The sequence below is a fragment of the Mesoplodon densirostris genome, chromosome 6 (genome assembly GCF_025265405.1).
Source record: "Mesoplodon densirostris isolate mMesDen1 chromosome 6, mMesDen1 primary haplotype, whole genome shotgun sequence".
Classification (NCBI taxonomy): Eukaryota; Metazoa; Chordata; class Mammalia; order Artiodactyla; family Ziphiidae; genus Mesoplodon; species Mesoplodon densirostris.
In genome coordinates, this window is record NC_082666.1 from 25,234,836 (window position 1) to 25,260,086 (window position 25,251).

Here is a 25,251-nt window from a genome sequence, read left to right on the forward strand (position 1 = left end):
TAATCTCAATCGATGCAGAAAAAGTTTTCAACAAAATGCAACACCCATTTATGATAAAAACCCTCCAGAAAGTAGGCATAGAGGGAAGTTACCTCAACATAGTAAAGGTCATATATGACAAACCCAGAGCCAACATTGTTCTCAATGGTGAAAAAGTGAAACCATTTCCTCTAAGATCAGGAACAAAACAAGGTTGTCCACTCTCATCACTATTATTCAGCATAGTTTTGGAAGTTTTAGCCACAGCAATCAGAGAAGAAAAAGAAAGAAAAGGAATCCAAATTGGAAAAGAAGAAGTAAAGCTGTCACTGTTTGCAGATGATATGATACTATACACAGAGAATCCTAAACATGCTACCAGAAAACTACTAGAGCTAATCAATGAATTTGGTAAAATAGCAGGATACAAAATTAATGCACAGAAATCTCTTGCATTCCTATACACTAATGATGAAAAATCTGAATGAGAAATTAAGGAAACACTCCCATTTAGCATTGCAACAAAATGAATAAAATACCTAGGAATAAACCTACCTAAGGAGACAAAAGACCTGTATGCAGAAAAGTATAAGACACTGATGAAAGAAATTAAAGATGATACAAACAGATGGAGAGATATGCCATGTTCTTGGATTAGAAGAATCAACATTGTGAAAATGACTCTGCTACCCAAAGCAATCTACAGATTCAATGCAATCCCTATGAAACTACCAATGGCATTTTTCACAGAACTGGAACAAAAAATTTCACAATTTGTATGGAAACACAAAAGACCCCAAATAGCCAAAGCAATCTTGAGGAAGAGAAACGGAGCTGGAGGAATCAGGCTCCTAGACTTCAGACTATACTACAAAGCTACAGTAATCAAGACAGTATGGTACTGGCACAAAAACAGAAATATAGATCAATGGAACAGGATAGAAAGCCCAGAGATAAACCCATGCACATATGGTCACCTTATTTTTGATAAAGGAGGCAAGAATATACAATGGAGAAAAGACAGCCTCTTCAATAAGCTGTGCTGGGAAAACTGGACAGCTACATGTAAAAGAATGAAATTAGAACACTCCCTAACACCATACACAAAAATAAACTCAGAATGGATTAAAGACCTAAATGTAAGGCTAGACACTATAAAACTCTTGGAGGAAAACATAGGCAAACACTCTATGACATAAATCACAGCAAGATCCTTTTTGACCCACCTCCTAGAGAAATGGAAATAAAAACAAAAATGAACAAATGGGACCTAATGAAACTTAAAAGCTTTTTCATAACAAAGGAAACAATAAACAAGATGAAAAGACAACCCTCAGAATGGGAGGAAATATTTGCAAACGAAGCAACTGACAAAGGATTAATCTCCAAAATATGCAAGCAGCTCATGCAGTTCAATATCAAAAAACCAAACAACCCAATCCAAAAATGGGCAGAAGACCTAAATAGATATTTCTCCAAAGAAGATATACAGATTGCCAACAAACACATGAAAGGATGCTCAACATCACTAATCATTAGAGAAATGCAAATCAAAAGTACAATGAGGTATCACCTCACACTGGTCAGAATGGCTATCATCAAAAAATCTAGAAACAATAAATGCTGGAGAGGATGTGGAGAAAAGGGAACCCTCTTGAACTGTTGGTGGGAATGTAAATTGATACAGCCACTATGGAGAACAGTATGGAGGTTCCTTAAAAAACTACAAATAGAACTACCATATGACCCAGCAATCCCACTACTGGGCATATACCTTGAGAAAATCATAATTCAAAAAGAGTCATGTATCACAATGATCACTGCAGCTCTATTTACAATAGCCAGGACATGGAAGCAACCTAAGTGTCCATCAACAGATGAATGGGTAAAGAAGATGTGGCACATATATAAAATGGACTATTACTCAGCATAAAAAGAAACAAAATTGATTTATTTGTAGTGAGGTGGATGGACCTAGAGTCTGTCATACAGAGTGAAGTAAGTCAGAAAGAGAAAAACAAATACCGTATGTTAACACATATATATGGAAGCTAAAAAAAAAGGTTCTGAAGAACCTAGGGGCAGGACAGGGATAAAGACGCAGATGTAGAGAACGGACTTGAGGACACAGGGAGGGGGAAGGGTAAGCTGGGACGAAGTGAGAGAATGGCATGGATATATATACACTACCAAACATAAAATAGATAGCTAGTGGGAAGCAGCCACATAGCACAGGGAGATCAGCTCGGTGCTTTGTGACCACCTAAAGGGGTGGGATAGGGAGGGTGGGAGGGAGATGCAAGAGGGAGGAGATACAGGGATATATGTATAGCTGATTCACTTTGTTATAAAGCACAAACCAACACACTGTTGTAAAGCAACTGTACTCCAATGAAGATGTTAAAAAAAATAAATAAAACTTAGATGTAACACACACAAAAAAGATACATGCACCCCAATGTACATAGCAGCATTATTTACAATAGCCAAGATATGGAAGCAACCAACCTAAGTATCCATCAACAGCTGAATGGATAAAGAAAGTGTGATATATACATATATATACAAATATATATGTGTATATATATACATACACACACATACACATACAATGGAATATTATTACTCATCCATTAAAAAAAAGAAATCCCGCCATTTGCAACAACATGGAGGGATCTAGAGGGTATTATGCTTAGTGAAATAAGTCAGACAGAGAAAGACAAATACTGATGTTATTACTTATATGTGGAATCTAGAAAATAAAACAAATGAATGAATATAACCAAAGAGAAACAGACTAACAGACATAGAGAACCAACAAGTGGTTACCAGTGGGGAGAGGGAAGTGGGGAGGGGCATGATAGGGGTAGGGGATTAAGAGGTAGAAACTACTATGTATAAAATAAAGAAGCAACAGGGATATATTGTACAATACAGGGAAATATAGCCATTATTTTATAATAACTTTAAATGGAGTATAACCTATAAAAATATTGAATCACTATATTGTATACCTGAAACTAATACTGTAAATCAACTATACTTTATTTGTTTAAAAAAAGAATGTAGGTCTGGGTGCCAGCTAAGATCATCCCCTCTCCTGCCTCTGAGGCACTGTGAGGGGACCTGCCACCCTGGCCGCCATCCTCAGGCCCTTCTCAGAGGCCTGACCAGGGTGAGCTGAAATGATGGTTTGGGTCAGGTTCTCCATTAAGCCTTTGCTTCATCTTTTTTCCTGCAGAAATTTGCTTGCTGATTTTTAAGTAAAAAGGGAGGGTTAACGAAGTCTTCCAAGGAGCAAATTTTTAAAAAAAGTAACATTAAATGTAATTTTAATATAAATATTAAATGAGGGACAATGATATTGGGCTTACGTGTAAAGCCCGTAAAATCTCTTTTGAAAAACAAGTTTGAAAACCAGTGGAATAGATTGATAAATTGCTATACACACAACGAACACGAATACCCATAAATCACACATTTAGGTGTGTGTGTGTGTGTGTGTGTGTGCGCGTGTGCGTGCGTGTACGTTTGCTACTGTGCCTATGAATGTGAGAATGTGAATTACCAAAGACGGCAAGAGCTGCAAGAATGCAACTGAAGCAGTGATATGGGGATCCACGAACCCCAATATCTCCTGGAAAATTAATTATAGGTGTTTGGGGGTCTAGAGGACTGTGTGCAACTGGTATCCAAATACATCCTTCCCCATCATCCTCGCACTAATTTAGCAAGGATGTCCCAGGCACTCTCCATGCCTAAACCTCTTTGATCCCCACAACCCTTTAAGGTACACCCTGTTGTTATCTGTCAGGGATCTGAATCTGCTCAGATTCCCTCTTTCTGGCTGAAGCACCATCCCCCAACTCCTGGGAATATTGGATACTGAGGGTCCCAGCTATCCCTCTACCATGGGGAGCTGCCTTGCCCAAGGACACACCCCTCCTGGGCCCATCCATGGCCAGTGACTGGCTAGTGAGAATATCCAAAGGCCCCGTGCCTCCATTTGGACAACTCTGAGGGCCATCCCAGCTCCAGAACTCTAGGATCAGCTGCGGCCTCAGTTGCAAACTTCAGATCAACTTCTTGCTCTGCCCAATCCTGCCATCCTCACTTCCTTACAGTATATTTCCTAAGCTCATTTTCCCACAAACCTTCTGCATGTAAGACTCTGTCCCTGAGTCTCTTTACAGGGACCCCAATCTAAGGTGTTATCCCATTTTATAGATGTGAACCTAGGAAGTCTGTCTCCAGAGACTGTGCTCCTAAGTATTTCATGCTATTGTCTCCTAGGAAGACAAAAGTGGGCACCTCCCCCTCCAAGTCCTTTCCCCACCTTACCCCCACACCCAGCTCCCCCTCCAGAATTTACACTGCTCTCTCTAGACTCCAGGTCTCTACTCGTTGTGAAAATTAATACAATTTCACTAAATTGTCCTCGGGAGGCCAGAAGGGGGAGCTCTCACACACAAATCACTCACTCATTATATTCACTCTGTCAATATACATCCCAACAGGAAGAGACATGCCTTGCATCTCTGGCAGGAAGTGACCCTACTTTAATACCACCAGCAGGAGGAATGAAGATTTCTCCTTGACTGGCAACAGCTCAGTCAATGAGAGACTGTCACAACTCAGCCAATAAAAAGCCACTATACTTCCAACTTTCAGTTTCCGCCAATCGATTTCTGTTTATAACAGCCCCTCCCAACTTCCCCTTCTCCTCTATAAAAGAGTTTCCTCTCCCTTGCTGAACTGGACTTGTAAGTGGTTTGCCTTAGTTGCGTGTCCTGAATTGCAATTCTTTGCTTTTCCCGTATAAACCCATTTTGCTGGTTAAATAACTGGCTGCTTTGTTTTAGTTTAACGTTACCAAATACTGCTTTAAGCAAGAATTCTAGGAAGATTGAATTCCATTGAGAAAGAAGAAAGGGGGTGAGGGGGTGTTGCAATTCCATGAGAATATGGATTTTTTTCAGCTTCTTCCACCCGCCTTGCTCAGGGCTGGCCATTAGCCAGGCAGGCGCAGGGGGTCACATCCAAGTGTGTCTGAGTAACCTCTGCTCGAGCACACACAGGCAGAGCTGGCATCCATCAGTGTTCAAAGCTGTGCAACTTGTCAGCTGAAATTTATGTCAGCTGTCCTCCCCTGATCATAGAAAACTTCCCTCCTGCTTAGCAAGCTCACAGGCTAACATACCTTGACACGCACTGAGGGGGTATTCCGGCCTAAAGCAGAGAGAAATGCATGGGATGTATTATGGACCTCTTCGGATGTTTTCCATACAGGATCTGGGTATATCTTTATCTAAGGATTTCCCTCAACAGTGGGAATATCACTACTGTTTAACTATATTACTTACTTTAAAATGTTTGCTCACTATTTATACTCTCAACATTTAAAAATGTACATTCTGGGCTTCCCTGGTGGCGCAGTGGTTGAGAGTCCGCCTGCCGATGCAGGGGACACGGGTTCGTGCCCCGGTCTGGGAGGATCCCACATGCCGTGGAGCAGCTGGGCCCGTGAGCCATGGCCGCTGGGCCTGCGCGTCCGGAGCCTGTGCTCCGCAACGGGAGAGGCCACAACAGTGAGAGGCCCACGTACCACAAAAAAAATAAAAATTAAAAATAAAAATGTACATTCTTAGGTCTCTGTATGAAAGGGCAACCAAACTTTTGCTGGGCTAATAACTATTTGGTTAGAGATAGCTTGCAAATACTACAGTTTCCCTATAAAATTAGTTAGCAAATTACTTATGATATCTTTACAAACACTTCTGAAAATAATGAATAACTATTCTCATAATAAATAATAGCTTTAACATGATCACAACTAATGGGGAGTTACTGTTCAATGAGGACAGAGTTTCTGTTTGCGAAAGAGGAAAACATTCCGGAGACGGACGTCTTGATGGTGTCACAACAGTGAGAATATGTTTAAGGTCACTGAATTGTATACTCACAAATGGTTAAAATGGTAAATTTTATGTCATGTATATTTGATCATAATTTTAAAAAAAGGAAAGATGGGGTTAAAAGAGTGAGAACCATTGCCACAGAAGAAGCTTTATAATGTGAGGGATCAAAACAGATGGTTGGAAGGGAAACTTTTTTTTTTTTAAAGAGCACATCTGAGTGTGAAGTGTAAGTGCTTACAGTACCCCACAGGCCTGTCTGAATGATGAAGTTATGGGTGATTTGATTTTCTTTTTGGTGCTTGTCTTGTGCTTTTTACATTTTCTATAATGAACGTGTTATTATTTTAGTAATCAGAAAAAGAAATATGTGTGTGTGTATCTATATACACACATGAATAAGAGGGTCGTAAAAATACCCTCCCTCTCCCCAGTTAGGGAAGAGTGAGTAAAATGTAAGGTACTGCCTACTGCTTCCAGGATAATCTGGCTAAACTGAGATGTGTAGAACATTCCTCTAGATGGCAGCAGCTGGGCATCAAGGAGGGTCCCCGCCTAGAAATGAGGGGCCAGGGTCCTGGCTTCAGCCTTATTATTATTATTATTTTTTTTTTCTTTTTGCGGTATGCGGGCCTCTCACTGTTGTGGCCTCTCCCGTTGCGGAGCACAGGCTCCGGATGCGCAGGCCCAGCGGCCATGGCTCACGGGCCCAGCCGCTCCACGGCATATGGGATCCTCCCAGACCGGGGCACGAACCCGTATCCCCTGCATCGGCAGGCGGACTCTCAACCACTGCGCCACCAGGGAGGCCCTTCAGCCTTATTATTATTCAGCAGGTCCTCAAGGGCCACGATCTCCCCGCCTGCAAAGTGAGGTGGTGGGGGTGATGGTCTCATTGGTTCATTTCAGCTCTGTTCACCTCTGGCTGATTCTTTTGCCCCCTAATGGAGGAGAGCTTGTATAGGCGCAGGATGACAGTTACAAGTGAGGGTCTAAGTTAGAACACCTGTGTCCAAATCCCAGCTCTTCTCTCACGAGCTCTGTGACGTTGAGTAAACTATTTAACCTCTCAGTTTTCTTGCCTGCAAAATGGTGATAATAACAGTCTCCACTGTGTGGGGTTATATTAGTTTAGCAGGGCTGCCGTTAACGAAATACCACAGACTGGGTGACTTAAAAAGAAATTTCTTGTCTCACAGTTCCAGGAGCTAGAGGTCCAAGATCCAGGTGTCAGCAGGGTTGGTTCCTTCTGGGGGCTGTGAGGGAGAATCTGTTCCCCAGCTGTTGGTAGTTTGCTGGCAATCGTCAGCATTCCTTGGCTTATAGAGGCGTTGTTCCATCTCTGGCTTCATCTTCGCATGGGGTTCTCCCTGTGTGCATGTCTGTCTCCAAATTTCCCCTTTTTATATGGACACTAGTTGTATTGGATTATCCTACTCCAGTATGGCCTCATCTTGACTAATTACATCTATAATGACCCTATTTCCAAATAAGGTCACATTCTGAGATACTTTGCATTAGGAGTTCAACATATGGATTCTGGGGGGGGACACAATTCAACTCATAACAGGGGTTATTATGAGAACTAAATGAGATAATACATCTTAAATGTATTAAATACCTAGCAGAGTACCCACCATAGAGTGAGCACTCAACACTGTTAGCTATTCCTATTATCATGACATTTGTCATTGCAGTAATGTTACTACAACTACCATGTCATTGAACCCTCGCTTTGTCTGTTTCTCTCAGGGACCCGGACAGAAGCTGTACACAGGGCTCTGCTGAAGCTCTCATAAGATGATATACTCCCCCACACTGCTTCTCATAAGGAAACAGCTATTTTTTCCCTGACTTGAGGAAATCACACTTGCAAACCTTTGGAAGGCTAGGCATCAATTCAAACAAATTGCTAAACCACATTATTTTGATCTTTCAAATTTATCTAACAGCAGAAGGAGTAGGTTTCTTCCCCGTGCTGTACATTATCTACAGTCATTTGTAATTGTGTTTAAATAAATGGGGGGAGAGCAGCCAAGCAGCACCCAAGAACACAAGGTTTGGAGACACTTGCATTTAGAATCAGAAGACCTAGGACGTAGATCTGAACAAGGCTCACCAGCTATGCACCATGGGACCCAAGCACAGCTACTTTGCCTTGCTGAACTACAATTTCCTCATTCATTCAGTCAACAAACATGTGTTTCATAGACTAAGAGCCAGTATGATATAAGGCACCAGGGGTACAAGGAGGATTACAGGCCCCAGTCCCAGGCAAGGGGCTCAAAGGCTCACTGTCCAGTGGGAAAGGGCAGATGGACACACATATAACCCAGTGCAGAGAGGGGGCCATAATATCCTCCACTATTAACATGGGGAGAGTGGTTCCTGCTCTCCCTCCCCTGCATCTCCTATGGTTGTTTGGACAGTTTTACTCCTCCTGCCTGGCCCAGGCCTGGCAGATAGGGGGTGCTGGGAATGCTAGCTGAATGAATAGACCTGACACCTAAATGGTTAAGAACATGGGCTTTTGAGTCAGCCAGATTGGGCAGCTTTGAATAAACTCTGTCACTGGCTACCTATAGGATGCTGGGTAAATCATTTATCTGCTCAGCCTGTTTTTGTTCATTTGTTTTTTTAATAATGATATGGTCGCTAATTATCTAAATAATCAACTCACTTACAAATATTTATTAGGCACCTACTATATCCCAGGCACTCAGTTCTAAGTCTTAGAGATACAGCAGAAAACAAAACAGACAGTGCATAAGTAAAATAGGGCACACGTCAAGTGGGGTAACTATTGTGAAGAAGAACGAAAGGGGTGAGACTGCAATTTTAAATAGGGTGCCAGGGAGGCCACTGCGAAAGCAACATGTGGACAAAGATGAGACATCGGTTAAAGAGCCAGATGCAGCTCATTGGGAGGAGCTCCTGGCGCTCAAAATTACACATCCCCTGCTGGGTGGCTGTTCTGAGCATAACATTCAAGAACGTGTACAGTGCTCAGGATGCTGCCTGGGATATAGTAGGAGCTCGCATGATGTTAATAAATGTATTGCATTGAGGAATGAAGGAGATAGAGACCATAAGTGTACCCTGAGCACAGGGCAGTCACATCGAGGATTATTTTTATAGTTGTTGTTTATTACTAGCAATTAATTACCTCTAGGAAATGCTCCTGACAGTCTGAAGTCACAGAGGGCTCTGGGACTTGAGCCCTAGAGAGATGCTGATGGGAGAGACTGGGGAGGGGGTAAAGGATGGGTTTCTCATCCCATCCCAGCAAGAGCCCCCCATCCCTACCCCAACACACACACACATGTCAGGGAGATTTCCACAACCTGCGTGAAACAGTAACACCAGCTTAAATTATCACAGCAATAATCTGGGCACTGCTATCAGCTGATTCGAGAACTATAGACCCTGTTAATACTTCTGTTGTCAGTTCTGATCATTTATTGGGTAGAAAAAGTCTTTATAGTTTATAGAATCCTGGAAGGCAGCAGAGTAGGAGAGTGTGACTGAATTTCTCAATCATGTACAGGTTCAACCCCACAAAGTTAACTCAAGGTTACCAGTGTTTGCTGAGCATCTTCCAGGTGTAAAGCAGTAGACGAAGTACTGTGGGGACCAGAGGGGTGAAAAACTGTGGTCGCTACAAATCTGGGAGCTGCTAATTCATTGGAGGATATGAATATGGCTCTCCCACAGGCTGACTGCAAGAGGCAGGGGTAGGAGCAGAGTGCAATGGCGTATAAGGGAGATGAGTCTGGAACCCTCTACCTGGTGTGGGGGGATGTGATGGGGGGATTGGTGCTAAACTTAACGCAGAGATAACAATTAGCTTACAGTAAAAATTCCCTCTTGAAAATGTTTAAATTTTCTATAAAGACACATAGGTGTCTTAGATTGGGACCCCTAGAAGTAGAGCCTAGGACAGGGAATTGTGTGCAAGCGATTGATTAAAGACATGTTCTCAGGAGAAAACTGTAAGGGAGAGGAAAAGGGAAGAGGCCAAGCTCTGATGTGTTTTCAGGCGAGGCAAGCCTCAGCCTAATCGTCCAGGGAGACCTGGAGGCGAATCGCGCTGGTGTCGTACCACCACACCAGCCAGTCATCGCTGCAGGCTGCTGGGGGGGTGGGGTGTGAATCCCAGGCACCTCCAGTCCAGGAGGCTCCAATCGCCCAAGGTGTGGGATATTAGCAGGGGTACCTGCACAGCTGGGGGATGGGCAAACCTCACCAAACCCCTAAAAGGGATCCCAGAAGGTCTGGCTGGGCACCAACAGCATCTGCTGCCGTTAGTTTTTGTGTATGATGCTGTATACATGTATTGTGTATATTGTGTATGTATTGTGTATAATTCTTAGGGCCATGGGGCTTTGAGTGGCATGGAGCTAGACTAAAGGGAGGAACAGAGGGAAGTCTGTGAGCAGATGCCTTCCACTTTTAAGGTGACTATCGAATCCCCAGAGTGAATGGCAGCAGCAGTTAGAGAACTCGAAAGTGTTCCTGCAAACTTAATACAAGTTCATAGATTTGTTTATTGTTGAGAATTAAATGAGATAATGTATGTGAAACAGACTGGCACTTAGGAGGTATAGAATGATTGTTGGACTTGATTATGAACTTTCCTTGATTAAGACCCACATAAACTGTGCTTTGAAAGATCACTATTGTAATAGCAGTGGTAGTAATAATAATAGTAATGATGATGATGCAGTTATAGGGTGCTAAACACAGTCGTTATTTCTCATATCAACCCTACGAAGTAGATTATATTTCCCTGCATAGATGAGGAACCTGAGGCGCAGAAAGGTAAACAATTTCCCTGAGGTCACACAGGGAAAGTGCTGGACTGGACTGTGGCCTCTTTTTGCCTGACTTTTCAAATCTGCATTTCCTCTTACAGTTTTCACTGGCCATGCCCTGGGAAATGTGCATTTTATCTGAGTTTGCGGGTGGGCTGCTTAGCCAGGGAATAAAGGTTGAGAGATTAGGTTTCCAAACTAGCTCCTACGTTAACTTTGTGTATAATGCAATTCCAGTGGAACTCCCTGGGTCTGGGATGGGGTGGAGACAAGTGGGGTGCAGAGGAAGTTCTGGAAGAGTTTGCTGTTAATCTTGGGCAACGGCCAAGAAAGGCTCATGAAAGAGGGTCTCTTAGAACATAAAACCCTGAGTAGTGTTGGGAGCTAGCACGAGGTCACTGGGACAAGTCCCACTTTCTAGGACATGCAGTTGGCACATCACACTCGGACCACGGCAGAGCTTCTGACAAGCTCTCTAGTGACTGTGTCAAGGATAAAATCGAAACAGGTGGAATCATGAGAGTCCAGGGGACGGAGTCATGACTGGTTGAACGACCAGCCCCCAAAGGGGTCAAATCCTAAATTGGTAGGGTTTTCTCTACCTCTGGATGGAGCTCCTAGCGCTCTTTTTCTTGTCTCACTCAAATTCAACCTAAAAAAATAATCTATAGGCTAAATGATGATATCAAATATAAGGCACGAATGGGTGGCTGGTGGGAAGCGTCTGTATTGGAGAATAAAACCAGGACCCCAAAAGATCAGAGAGGCAGGAGAGATGGGCCGACTTGAACAAGATGATGTTTAACTCACTCGTGTGTGTGTGTGTGCGTGTGTGCGTGCATGTGAGTAGTGTACTTCCTATTTGATAAAAAATCAACTGCACAACTTCAGGGTCACAGTAAGGCCAGGCAACAGTGGTTGTGAAATAAATGGTGCTTCAGCCAACACACGATCTCCCTGGGATGAGGAGCTGGTTGGCTTCCTCTAACCACCTGGTTCCAAGAACTTAGTGATTGCAAATCCCAACCAAACTGAGCTCACTCTAGGATGTCCTCTTTTCAGGTAAAATGTTAGCGGGGGAGGAGGGGGGCAGTATTTGAGTCTTAGGAGAGATAATTTTTTAAAAATCTTGCATAAAAACTTGAAGTTTAAGGGACACACTGGCAAAGGCTGGATTCCCGCTCTTCAGCAACAAACACAAATAGATCAATAAACTCTGGAAATTGCCACCTGCTGTCTTCATCACCTTCTTGGTGAGATCAATTAGCGATAACAGCTTTCAGAGGTGACTGCCTGAACCTAAGGCTGCCGGCCTCTCCTGACAGATGTTAAATTGAGATGTCCAGACACAGCTGGTTGAGAGAGGCTGGGCAGAGGATGAAGATAGGGTCTATTATTTGGAGGAACACATGGGTCACCCTCTTTGCAGCTGTGATTGCTTCTATATGAGGTCCACCCATAGGGAGTGAGGAGGTGATCACAGGAACTAGTTTAGCAAGAATGGGCCCTCTTTTCACAAAGATATTACCAGCAGCCTTTTCAATTTCTCTATGGCCAGGTGCTCTTGGAAGCCTCACAGCCCCCAGCCAAACCTGGGGTGCATACTCCCAGTGACTTCCCAGAGAAACTATTACACACATTACACCTTCACAATAGGGTATAATGAGATTCTATTAATTTAGCCTCTGTCATTCACACCACAAAGTTAATATGGTGTCGTTTTAAAAGACAAACCAGAAGAAACATTTACTAAAGGGGGAATACTGCTGGTTAGAGCCATTGTATCTTGGTCTGACATACTCAAAGGATGTGTCCATTTTGAGATCTGGTACATCACCTTTTTAAAAAGAGACTGGAGGGCTTCCCTGGTGGCGCAGTGGTTGAGAGTCCGCCTGCCGGTGCAGGGGACATGGGTTCGTGCCCCGGTCCGGGAAGATCCCACATGCCGCGGAGCGGCTGGTCCCGTAAGCCATGGCCGCTGAGCCTGTGCATCCGGAGCCTGTGCTCCGCAACGGGAGAGGCCACAACAGTGAGAGGCCCGCGTACCGCAAAAAAAAAAAAAAAAAAAAAAAAGAGACTGGAAACTGGGAGGAATTAAAAAATGATCACCTAAAGAAAATTTAAGCTTTGATTTTTTCACCTGGAAACTTAGCACATGTTCTGAAGCCAGCTTTGAAGGGTTATGGATATAAGCTTGTGTTGAATTTAGTGCCTCTCTGGTAGAAAAGCCTACTTGGAGGAGTCTATTAAGCCACAGTACATGGCCCTGAGTGCTGGGTAGTGGGGGAGCCTGGCACTGAACCCTTGCTCCTCAGCACACGGCACAGGGAGAACCTATAGCATAGGCACCTTGCAGTTACCCACACATGGAATTTTGCTCACTGAACTGTGAAAATCGAGGACAGCTCCTTGGTCTTTACTCCCATAAGCAGAATGAAGCCCTCCCTCCAAGGGTGTTGGGTTGACCTTGAACAGTGCCCAGCAATTGTTCATTTACTGTCTCTCCCTGACTGGGCAGGGAGCCCTTGAGGGACAGACCATGTTATTCCTCTCTGTGCTCCCAGCTCCCAGCACAGGGTCTGCTAAGGAGCGAATGAATGGAGGAACGAATACATCTCTGACAGGTTTAAAATCAAAAAGTGTGTGTGTGTGTGTGTGTGTGCGCGCGCGCGCGCGCGCGCGCGTGCATGCACGTAAACATCCAACAGAGCTCCAAGCAATTCTCAAGGTTGTTACTTGAGACTCACTGGGACTGCTTGTTAATAATGGGGATGTTCTGGCGCTACAGCAAAGCCACCGGATCAGAAGTTCTGACGCAGGGCTAGGAAATCTGAATTTTTAACGAAGCTCCTGGGAGATTCTCATATATAGAGAAGTTTAGGAATCCTTGCCCTAGATGAACGCTGCTGAGCTGGGATTCTCAGAATGCTCTGGGCTTTTGAGACCTAACAGCCAATTAGAGCCTGAGTTTCTGTCACATGTTTGGCAGAAGAAGGGTTTCCAGGTGAGAAAGCATTCTGAAATCTGCAGACCAGAGAGAGGTAATGACAGGGCCAGAACTCAGAACTGTGTACTCAGGGAATCAGAGGTGGCAGGACCCCTAGGCCATCAGTGCGTAGGTGGGGACATGTTCTCCAGTGTTCTCGGAGGAGGGTAGCTGGGAGGAGAGCTCCTTAGAAAATAAAAGAGAGCTGGGCCCCAAGCTAAGCCAGATTCCTGATCTGGGATGCCTGGAAGAAATCTCTTCTTCAACACGCCAACCGGCAGCCACAGGCCCAGCTCCCAGGCGAGAGTGCATACTGAATCAATTGAAATTGAGTCATGGATATAATTAATTTAATGTGTTTAAACGATTTTCCGTATAGTAAACATGCTGAATGAGGGTGACCCAGAATAAAGTGTCTGCCTGAGAGTGGAAAAATGGATACCGTGTGTGCTGTATAATGAAAACCCTTCAGCAAACAGAAAACGCTTCAATTTATTTCTACCTCCTGTTCCTTTCCTAACTCTTTATTTATGGCTGAACTTGGCCTTCCGTGGTCTCCTTGGATCACAGGGACACTTTTTATTTTGTCAGAAGATGGCCTTTTTTCTCTGATCAGAAGACAATTTTACAGCCCAGTGACAAGCACATATTAATATGTGACAAAGGGGATAAGGAGGAAGGGGAAAAAAACCTGAAGAAATGTTCCACTATTGCAATCTCTTTCTCAACTAATGGAGGACTTGTACAAAGAGGAGGGAGAGGGCACGGAGTATGGTCGGGGCAGGCCCATCTGAACCACCATCCTGCCTGAATCAAACCTTCTTTCCGTGTGACTTTGAAACTCCCCCTCTGTACCTCAGATACTCATCCACAACCCAAAGGGGCTAAATCTGAGGATCTCTAAGATCGCTTTCAGTTCTGACATTCGCTGAATTATCACAGACCAGACCACAGAGTCACAGATCAGAGTCACAGACCAGAGCCGGCAAAAATATGTGTCAAGGAATTTCCCATTAAAAAGAAACTCATCTTCAAGCTGGGTAAAGCATTTCAGGCAGCCTCATCTAATTGCTCATCAAGTAGGGGTTATGTATTATTTGACAGCACTTAGGAGTAGTTATAAATGGTTTCCACCTAAGGTACATCAGGCATCTAGACAATATGCCGAGTTCTAGGATTATGAGAGGCTTCCTAGATTCTGTAGCTCTCTATCCAGCCATTTCAACTTGGGATACTAAGAATTCATTCTATAAAATAAGAAACAAAGTGTGACGATGACCTGAAAGAGTGTAGCCACGTTTTGAGACAGCTTTACCACAATGCTACCGGTGGGACCTCTGGCGAATCCCACCCCTCTCTAAGGCTCAGTCTGTGAATTTGTACCATGGACAGAAAGGACTTCCGAGGTATTTGGTGCTCTGTGGAGCCTTTCTGAGGGAGGGGTCTCAGGGGCTGTGGGGCGGGACGTGGAGGGGGCTGATCAGGCAGGGCTTTGGGCTCTTCCATTCACCTGGGAATCTCCTCTTTAATTTATCTTATACACCAGGCACTAGGTAAAATTTTATAACAAAATGTTCTGAGGATAAAAAAAGAATTTTTGAAACCACTGGGCCAAGGAAAGTTGTTAAAGCTTCTAGTCTGAGTCTAGTCTAGACATGTCTTTTGCTGATGACTAATTAGAGCCTTTACTTCTAAACTGTGGAGGAGATGCCCAGGTCTCAGGTCAAGAGAAGCTCTACTCAGGAATGTGGAAATATCCTTCTTATAGCAAACCTCAATGCTCCCCAACACCCAGAGCAGTGGTTCTCAAACTCTAGTGTGCATTAGAATCACCTGGAGGGTCTGTTAAACCACAGATGGCTGGGCCCCAACCCTGGAGATTCTGATCCAGTGAGTCTGGGGTTAGGCTCAGGAATTTGCATTTCTAACCAGCTCCCAGGAGATGCTGGTACTACTGGTCAAGGTGCACTTGGAGAATATCACTGGCCTTTAAGATAAAAGCCAGCCTCCTTAGCTTTTCCCTACAGAACTGGGCCCCAACTTACCTTCCCAGCTTCATCATCCTCCCATCCAATATTCCCGACAAAGTAACTGTCCCTGCTGCACGCATGCATCTTTCCCATGCTCACCATGTTCCATCTGGCCGGACCACCAGCCCCTCTCTGCATGTCTAAGGCACAGCTCAAATGCTGCCACTTCCAAAAAGCCTTCCATGACTATTTCATCAAAGGTCACAGAAATCCCTCTGGGCTCACACAGTCTCTCCTATGGTGCTGAGCACTTTTAACCTCTTCCTGTCATTTGAGTCCAGGCCTCAACCCTGTATCTGGACCACAGGCTCCAGGACAAGGAGCCCATTTTACTACCTTGGCGTCCACACCACAGTCTACATTCAGCACCTGCACAAGCCCTGGCCTGTCAGACCAACAAAGCAAGCCTGAGCGTACGCACAAAAGAACACGAACATGTAAGAAATACATAAATCATCTCATCTTATTTACTCCCAAGAGAGACTGATTCTCTAAATGACTCTTCAAATTAGAACAAAGGACAGCACTTTAGAGTCCATTTCAACCTATTTAAGCACATTTTCCTTATTTTCTGGGAGCAGAGTCAGTGACAAATACATCATCATGAGACATGAATAACTACCATTTATGGCCATTACCAGAAGGAAGTGTGATGCAGCAATTAAGAGCTAGACCCAGGTTCAAATCCCAGCTCTACCTCTGATTAGCTGTGGTACTTAAATGCTCTGAGCTTCAGGCCCCTCACATTTATGGGATGATAATAGCACCTACTTCCTACAGATGGCATATGGATGCAGCGAGACCATTATTAACTACAACCACCACCAGCATTTACTGAGTGCTTACACGGGCCTAACATTAGGCATACATCATCGAGCTAATCTACATAAAGTGTACCCACGTTTTGAGACAGCTTTGCCTCAATGCTACTGGTGGGACCCCTGGCAAATCTCATCCCGCTCTAAGGCTCAGTCTGTGAATTTGCACCATGGACAAAAAGGACTTCTTGGGTATTTGGTGCTCTGTGGAGCCTTTTTTGAGGGAGGGGTCTCAGGGGCTGTGGAGAGGGACATGGAGGGGGCTTAGCACATATCTAGCACATAATAAGCATTCAAGAAAAAATAGTGATTCTTATCACTGCTAATTTTCCTGATTTCTGTGCAAGACAGATATTATTATCCCCATTTCCCAGCTGAGAATCTTGAAGCTCAGAGCAAGTAGCTTGCTCAACAAACACTAGCAGTTTTTAATTTGTAACAGCTAATCTTTATGACTACTTTGCCAGGTAGGTATTATTCCCATTTTGGGGATGAAAACTCCATGGTCTGAAGATGGAAACTTGAAAGTGAAGGCTCAGGATTTGAACCTGACTTTGGGTCTAGAGCTTCTGCTGGCCCACCCCACCCCTCCAGCTGGTGGATTCCACCTGCTCTGTGTGCGGTCAACTCACTATGGCCTTTCTAATCCATGAGTTATAGAGAAGCAGTTTCTCAACATGTCAGAGAGCGTTACCACATGTGCCCGTTTCAGCAGCCCTGCAATCGTAAAGCCCACAGGAAGTTATTTCAACAATTGAGGAAATGGACTGTATATCAGAGGGCCTGTGACACAGCCCCTCTTGCCTTGTATGTCTCTAAGGGACACTAAGGAAAGCAGAGCCCGGGGGCCTGGGACTGACCGTGACCCCGAAGAAGTTGGTCTCGTTCATGGCGTTGAGGATGATCCTGCCCAGTGTGTGGTCCGTGTAGTTGAAGTCCTGGATCCGCTGGTGCCGGCTGCTGGCGTGCAGCGTCTCCATGGCCCTCTGCAGCGTCTTGGCAATGACCCAGATGCCATCGTAGGCGTACCCATGGAACTTGCTGGGCCCCACGCCTGACCGCTTGTTGTTGTACTCTCTCTCATACTGCTGTGGCGTCTGGAAAACAAGGAGACCAGGGGACACCAGGTTATAGCCAGCAGGGACATCAGGCACACGGTGCTGAAAGCTGACACTCCCCAAAGCTTACTGTGAGCCAGGCATGGTGCTAGGCTCTTAAATGTCCATTATCTCATCTAATCCCCACAACAACCCTGTATGGTGGTACTATTCTTATCTCCATTTACTTACAGATGAGAAAATTGACTCAGGAAAGTCAACTTGCCTAGGCCCAAGTGAGTGGCGGGGCTGGCATCTGAACCCTGGCTGTCTGCCAAGACTAGGCTGAAGGAAAAATGCACTCTAACCAGGCCTCCCCCTGACATTTGCAGGGCCTGGAGCTAGAGCATCAGTGAAGGCCCACATACCATATGTCTAAATATTAAGTTACAGGCAAGCAAACCAATTGTTCAGTAAAATATTTTCTATCTTTCCATCATAACGGGTTAAAGGAAGGTAAATATACCTTCCTTAGCATCTGGAAGGCCAAGTTTGAATTCAGAAGTCTGGGGCCCCTCAGAGCGTTAGTCTGGGCACAGCAGCACAAGGGGGCTGACCTTGCTCTGTGGTCCACCCACCCTCTTCTCTTCCCACCTGGCTCCACCCCACAGGCCAGCCAAGCTCAGTCCACACTTCCTCCCCCTTCCAGCATCAGTAGCCCCTTGACCACCCCAGAAGCTCAGTCCTCCCTACAGAGGCTCTTTGGACCCTAGATGTGGCTCCAGGCATTTGGGCATGGAATTCAAGGCATGGCCTTAGCAGGGGGGAGGCTCCAGGTGGGCAGGGCCCCATGGCCTTGTGAATTCTGAACCTCATGGGGCCTGAGTGAGGTCCGCTTAGAGCATGGGGCCCAGGGCAGGTCCTAGCTGCCCACGTGTAAGGTCTGTTCTGACCTCTACATTGTACCCTTCCCTTTCATCTTCCATAATATAGTAGGGTCTGTGAATAACTTAGCATTTAAAAAAAAGAATTTTTTTCTCCCATTGAGCTGAATTTCATAAAAGAATTTCATTGGTAATATTAACATTCTGATTGAGACCACAAAGTAATGAAACTGCCTTTTTACTCTAGTCCCTGAGGCTTATAGATCCAAATGAATGCCGCTCCAGGGGAACCCACTACCCTCAGCCCTTCTGTGGGCTTTTTCTCAAATCACTTCTAAACTTCCCTGCCAGAAATGTCATCAGAGCCCACAGCTTAGTCTTTGGAAAAACCTTCCTTGGGCACAAATCACACATAGAAACCATCAACTCACTGTCAGTTTATACCAGAAAAGGCCCTTAGCGTTGGTCACACACGCCCCCTCAACCTGCAGCTGGAGACACAGAGAGGTCTAGAGATTTGGCCAAGGTCACACAGTGTCTGTCTGTCTGTCTGTCTGTCTCTCTCTCTCTCTCTCTCTCTCTCCCCACTGGTCCTATTCCAGCTTTGCTGCTTCTCTCATGTTTGACTTTTGAGGTCATAACTGCCTTCCACCCCAGGTTGTTTGGGGCCAGGTCTAGTGTCCAGGGAGGGTGGTGAAGTTGACCCGTCGAAGGCTGGGTTGTTCCGTGGCTGGAGCTCGAGTCCCTTGCCCTTGGCTCAAGGTTTAGCAGAGCCTGGGTACAGCCAAGCCCCTCCAAAAGGTGGAACCTGCAGGCGACCAAATCGGGAATCTGCCTGACCAAATGTGATTGGTGTCCCAGCAACAAATCCACTGCCTTTTTTTTTTTAAATTATTTGGCTCCTGTTGGATGGCTCAGGTTTTATCCATTTATAACTTCCTTTGGAAATGCATCACATCCAGCCATCACTATTCTGTTCATCACTCAAAACACCCGGCAGAAGCTCTTCAATTCCAAGGGTTCTTCAAGGAGACAGCACCGTCTCTAGCCCAGCCCAGCTCCTTGGGCCCCTCCTCACAAAAAACTGCACCCCTCCACCCATCATCCTTCGCCGTCTCACTCCTCATCAGGGAGCATGAAACAGTCCATTATGAAACTCTCTCTTCCCTAAACCTTTTGCGTCCTTGGATCACACCAAGTCTGTTTGCAGCTTGGGGCTGTTGCACTAGATGCTTCCTCTGCCAGAAAGCTTCTTCCGCAGCTCTCATGTGATATTCTCGGCACACAAATTTCAACATGTATCAGTTCTCAGGGATGGCTTCCCTGACCAACACTTTCCAAAACCTCCTCCCACCCAGGCATTCTCTATCCACGGGTTTTATCTTCTTTATTGCACTTTTCACTTCCTGCAATTTACCTACCCACAGAATTAAGCTCTGTGGGGTCAGGGATGTTATCTATTTTGACCACAGAACCCAAAACAATACCGGCAGAGACCTTTTCTAAGAATCAGTTACTCCATCTGAAAAGCAAGGAGGTTGGACTAGGTGACCTAGAAGCTTCCTCTTAGCTATCGAGGCGGGAGCCTGGCACAGTGGTAAGAACACAGGATTTGGAAGCAGGCCAACCTGTCCTCTGGCCCCAGCTCTGTGGTTTACTAATTGTGACCTGGGGCCGGATCCTATCTCCTCCAGGTCTCTGCATCCTCTCTTGCTGGGTGGCCATGAGGGTTCCATGAGATGAAGTGTGCAGAGCGTCAGTCCTGTGTCCAGGACATGGTAGGTGCTCCACAAATGCCAGCCACTACTATTAATAGTACAGGTGGTTGTTCACCTGGTCACCTGGCACAGCTGCTCACCCAGGACACCCTGAAGGCCCAAGACTATGCCTGTGCTGATAGGGGTTAACAGCCCTCCAGTGCATGGATGTCCTACCTTTACTTCCTTAGCTAATTTCCAATTATTGGACATTTAGGCTTTTTCTAATTGTTTCAAATTACAGAACTGCAAAAAAGCATCCTTGTATCTAAATTTTCTGAACACACACTGGTAATTATTTTTTCAGAAGAAATTCCCAGCTGGGTAATTGCTGAGGCAAAAGGTACAAAAACCTTAAACGCTATTCACACATATAAAGGGCCAAATTATCCTCCCCAAATATGAAAAGCTAAAATTCCACTCTGTATGAAAGTACCCATTTCCTTGCATCCTGGACCAAAATAGGTATTTCAATTTTTAAAATCATTGTCAGTTTCTTAGGTTAAGAAAAAAAAGTACATCTCATTTTAATTTGCATTTCTCTGATTAATGATGAAGAGTGAGCTCCTTTCACATACTGATGGGCAACTTTCACTTCCAAGGTGCGTTTCCTCTTCTTGTTATGGTGAGAGTCACAACTTTTAAGGATGCTTTGTTTCAATGCATCCTTGTTATTTTTCCATCTTTCACTATTTGGCTATATTTTTCTTTATTTTAAAAGGCAATTTAGGTCTATTTCAGGCTATTAATTCAGCTATTGGCTTTTTTTTTTTTTTTTTTGCGGTACGCGGGCCTCTCACTGTTGTAGCCTCTCCCGTTGCGGAGCACAGGCTCCGGACGCGCAGGCTCAGCGGCCATGGCTCACGGGCCCAGCCGCTCTACGGCATGTGGGATCTTCCTGGACCAGGGCATGAACCTGTGTCCCCTGCATCGGCAGGCGGACTCTCAACCACTGCGCCACCAAGGAAGCCCTGGCTATTTTTAAAGTATTAAAAATTTACTTGAATGTCTATTTATCTAATTAATTGTTTAAGCATAAAAGGAATGAGGCCCCTTTGACCTCTCCTCTCCCAGATTTTGCTGCTATGAGTCTTTCTCTGATGCAGGCAAAGGCATCCAAGGGCTGGTGGTGTCTCTTTGAGTCCTGTTTGTTCAACCTGATGATTACATTCAGATGACATTTCCAGACTTCTTCCCTATCCAGGACATGCCACGGGGGCATCCTTAAAGGTTTCTGTGACCCTCTTAAAGTTGGAGGCGGGAGTCAGACCTGAGGGGAACAGACACAGTATGGTCTCATCAGGAGGTAAATGAGTGTGGTTTTTTAACTTCTTTGATATAGTTTATTGGTGATGTTTTTCATGTGTAGACAGTAAAGGGGATCAAGATCAGACTGTTTATTCAATTTGACATTGGGGCCGACACAAGCCCCTATATATTTTTTAATATGTACCACTTGTAAATCCCTATCTTTTCTATCTCATAAAACTGTTCTTCATCCAGGGGAAAGGGGGGTGGTGGACCCTGGCAATGTGGCTGTTTACCTCACTTCTGTGGGTAGAGTCCTTGGCGTGGGACACCAGTGTAGCTTAGCTCTGAAAGGTGACCTCATTCTCACTGCCTTTGCAAGCACCACGTTGAAGTCATTGCTACCACACTATATCCCAGACCATTCATCACTGTCCCCAGGTGAAGATGGCACTGATCTCCCTCAGGCAAAACAATGACAGCAGGAAGAAACACTCTCACAATTGTCTGAGCAAAAGTAATAGTTGTTCTTAAAGCAGGTCTTCAATTATTCAGGGCAGAAGAATTTCTTCCACTGTAAAGCAGACACTGAAAACTGATTGATTACTCATTCTCTGAGGTCAAGTTTATCATGAGAGGCTAAAAGTTTCTGAGAAAATAACTTTATATAGAGAGTCCCAATTACTGACACATTGTGTTCCACATGTTTTTGAAAGGCAGTTGTTGGAACTTGGAACATAGTTTCATACAGAAACTATGTTATAAATAGTGGTTAGGTTCCCAGGCTAGCCCACATAAGCTTGCTACCCCACAGTATGACTAAACTTTATGGGTCTGTCATTCCAACAGAACCAAGTCGAGTCCTGCTTTCTAGGAGAGGTGAGGCTCATGGACAGAAGAGAGGAGAAAGGGGAAACATCTCCTTCCACATCTCCAATTGCCACCCCCTAGAGTGGAAAAACTGGCAGAGTCTCTCTCTAGCATCCTTTGTGGGATGCTGGAACCACAGCCTCATTTGGAAGGTACACTAGGGGACAGTCTAGTGGTTCTTTTACTCCATTTTGTAGGTCACCCAGGGAGCTTGTTAAAAATGCAGATGCCAGGGCCCTACATTTTGTTTACTGTGTCTGTGAGATAACTTGGGCATCTGTATTTTAAAAAATCCTTTAAGATTTCAAAATACATAAATTGGTTACCACTGATTAAGTCCCTCTTACAATCTGATTCTTGGATTTTCTCAATAGCAACTTCCAGGTATTTGTTGAGCCTTTTCTGAGACTCCTCCAGCGTTGGGAAGGTCACTATGTCTTCAGGAAGAGTCTTCCACTTAAGGGATGCCTGACGTCTATGAGACTAGTCTTCCGGATACAGAGTTTACACCTATCTCCCTGTAACTTGCTATGTCTTCCTGTGGAGCCAAAATGAACATGTCTGCTCCCTCTTATCCACAACAGCACCTCAAATTGCTGAAGTCAGTGACATGCTTACCCTGTCCCCAATATGTTATTCTTCACCTTTTAAGCAAAAGAGTCTCAGGTCAGACTTCTACTCTGACTATGATGAAATAGGTTATGTCAGACAAAAGCTCTGATGAAGAACATTAGGGAAAGCAGCATAAAATATAAAAATAGCTATCCAAAGGTATCCGAAAGCAACCAGGACATCTAGGACTTGAGGAACCAAGATTCTGGAGAGAAGAGAAGTGTTTTGAGAAGAGTCCAACATTCTTTGTTGTTTCCTCTGGAAGCATTTGCTGATTTGTAAGTGGGAAGGTTAGTTGTAGGAATAGAAAACACTGGATCAGAGTTTTCAGCAGTCCCTCAGAGATGGGAAGACAAAAAACTATAGTTCAGGGTTATAAGGGTAGCAAGACTTATAGGCCAAGGTCTCAGAGGAAGAGGAACTACAGAATACCAGTATGCAGACTGACATTTGCACTTGAAATATTTGGTGATAACTAAGCTGCATAAAGCAAGAGGGTGAGAAGCCAAGGAAAAAGTGGTGGCTAAGGGGTTAAGAAAATAAGCAGATGTGTTTGGAGTTTCATGGCATTAGGCAGACAAAAATTGGAATCCAGGGCCAATCCAGTAAACACCTCAGGATTTTAGAATGCTGAAGGACAGATAGGAGTAAGGGCAAACCAAAACAGACCAGGCCTTGTGAAAACTAAAACCAAGCTTGGAATCATCTCAATTCTTTATTGGATAAAGTGATCTGCCCCTATTCTAACAGCTTGCTTGAAGAGAAATAAATCTTCTCTGGAGAAAGTAATGCCATCTGTAGCTTCTTTAATTTTTCATAACCAATTTAATGAATTAAACTTACTAGGTACGCCAGGTGGTAGGATCAAATTAAAAAAAAAACAAGAAAAAAAGAAGGAAGAAAGAAAGGAAGGAAAGAAGAAATATAGGCAATAGAAGCAGACCCACAGGTGATCCATATCTTGAAGTTATTAGACATGGACTTTAACATAGCAGGTTTATATGTTCAAGAAAATAGATAAAAGATATAGAATATCACCAGAAAACTGGAAGCAATGAAAGAAAAAAAGAATAAAATGAAAATCCTAAAAAAATTTAAAAATACGACAACAAATGAAACTAAGAACTCAACAGATGGATGAAGCAGCATATTAGACACAGCAGAAAGTAGGTTAGTGAACTGGAAGAAAGGTTAGTAGTAGATATTCAGACTGAGGCACAGGGAAGAAAAAAGGATAGAAAATAGGAAATGAACATAAGAGATATATGGAATGTGTTGAAAAGGTATAGCACATGTATAACTGGTGTCCTAAAATGTGAGGAAAGAGAGGATAGGTAGAAGCAATATTTAAGAGATATTTTCCTAGAATTTCCCCAAATACATATCAATCCACTGATTCATGAAGTTCCATATAGCTTAAACTCCAATCAAGATAAACCCAAAGAAAACCTCACTTCAGAACAGCTTAGTAAAACTGCTGAAGACTCAAGCAAAGACAAAATCTTAAAAGCAGTTAGAGGGCTTCCCTGGTGGCACAGTGGTTGAGAGTCCACCTGCCGATGCAGGGGACACGGGTTCGTGCCCCGGTCCGGGAAGATCCCACATGTCGCGGAGCGGCTAGGCCCGTGAGCCATGGTCGCTAAGCCTGCGTGTCCGGAGCCTGTGCTCTGCAACGGGAGAGGCCACAGCAGGGAGAGGCCACAGCAGTGAGAGGCCCGTGTACCGCCAAAAAAAAAAAAAAAAAAAAAAAAAAAGCAGTTAGAGGAAAAAAAAAAGGATGCATTACCTTCAAAATAGCAACAATAAGTCTGATGGCTGATTTAACAGAAACAATGGACGCCAGAAGACAATGAAATGACATCTCAAAGTGCTAAAAGAAAATAACAAACCATCTAGAATTCTACACCTAGTTAATATATCTCTCCATCTTAAAGATGAAAGAAAATTTTAGACAATCAGAAACTGAGAGAATATGTCTCCAGCAAACCCGCAGTAAAAGAAAGACCATGAGGAGTTCTTCAGGCAGAAGGAAAGTGATCATAAACAAAACAGAAATGAAGGGAGGAATGAAAAGTAATGGGAAGTGTAAATATGTGAGTAGATCTAAAATGGAACATGACATCAGGTTCAAGGACACCCAAGAAAATCTCATAGAAGAAGAGGGACTTAACACTACCACCCATCAGGTCTTATAAAACTTCAATTATTAAGGCAGTGTGGTATTGGTTAAAGAGTAGGTAAATAGAACAATTGAAGAGAACAGAAAGTCCAGAAACAGATCCACACTATATATACTCATTT

At 44.2% G+C, this 25,251-nt stretch overlaps 1 protein-coding gene across 2 annotated transcripts in view; it reads right to left on the reverse strand.

Moving 5' to 3' along the window:
* Positions 1-25,251, reverse strand: part of GABBR2 (gamma-aminobutyric acid type B receptor subunit 2) — a 369,607-nt gene that overhangs the window by 129,652 nt on the left and 214,704 nt on the right. For both annotated transcript variants that reach the window (XM_060101019.1, XM_060101018.1), the window contains exon 7: positions 17,403-17,639. In XM_060101019.1, coding sequence (XP_059957002.1) covers positions 17,403-17,639 — 237 coding nt within the window. The remainder of the gene's footprint in view (positions 1-17,402; positions 17,640-25,251) is intronic.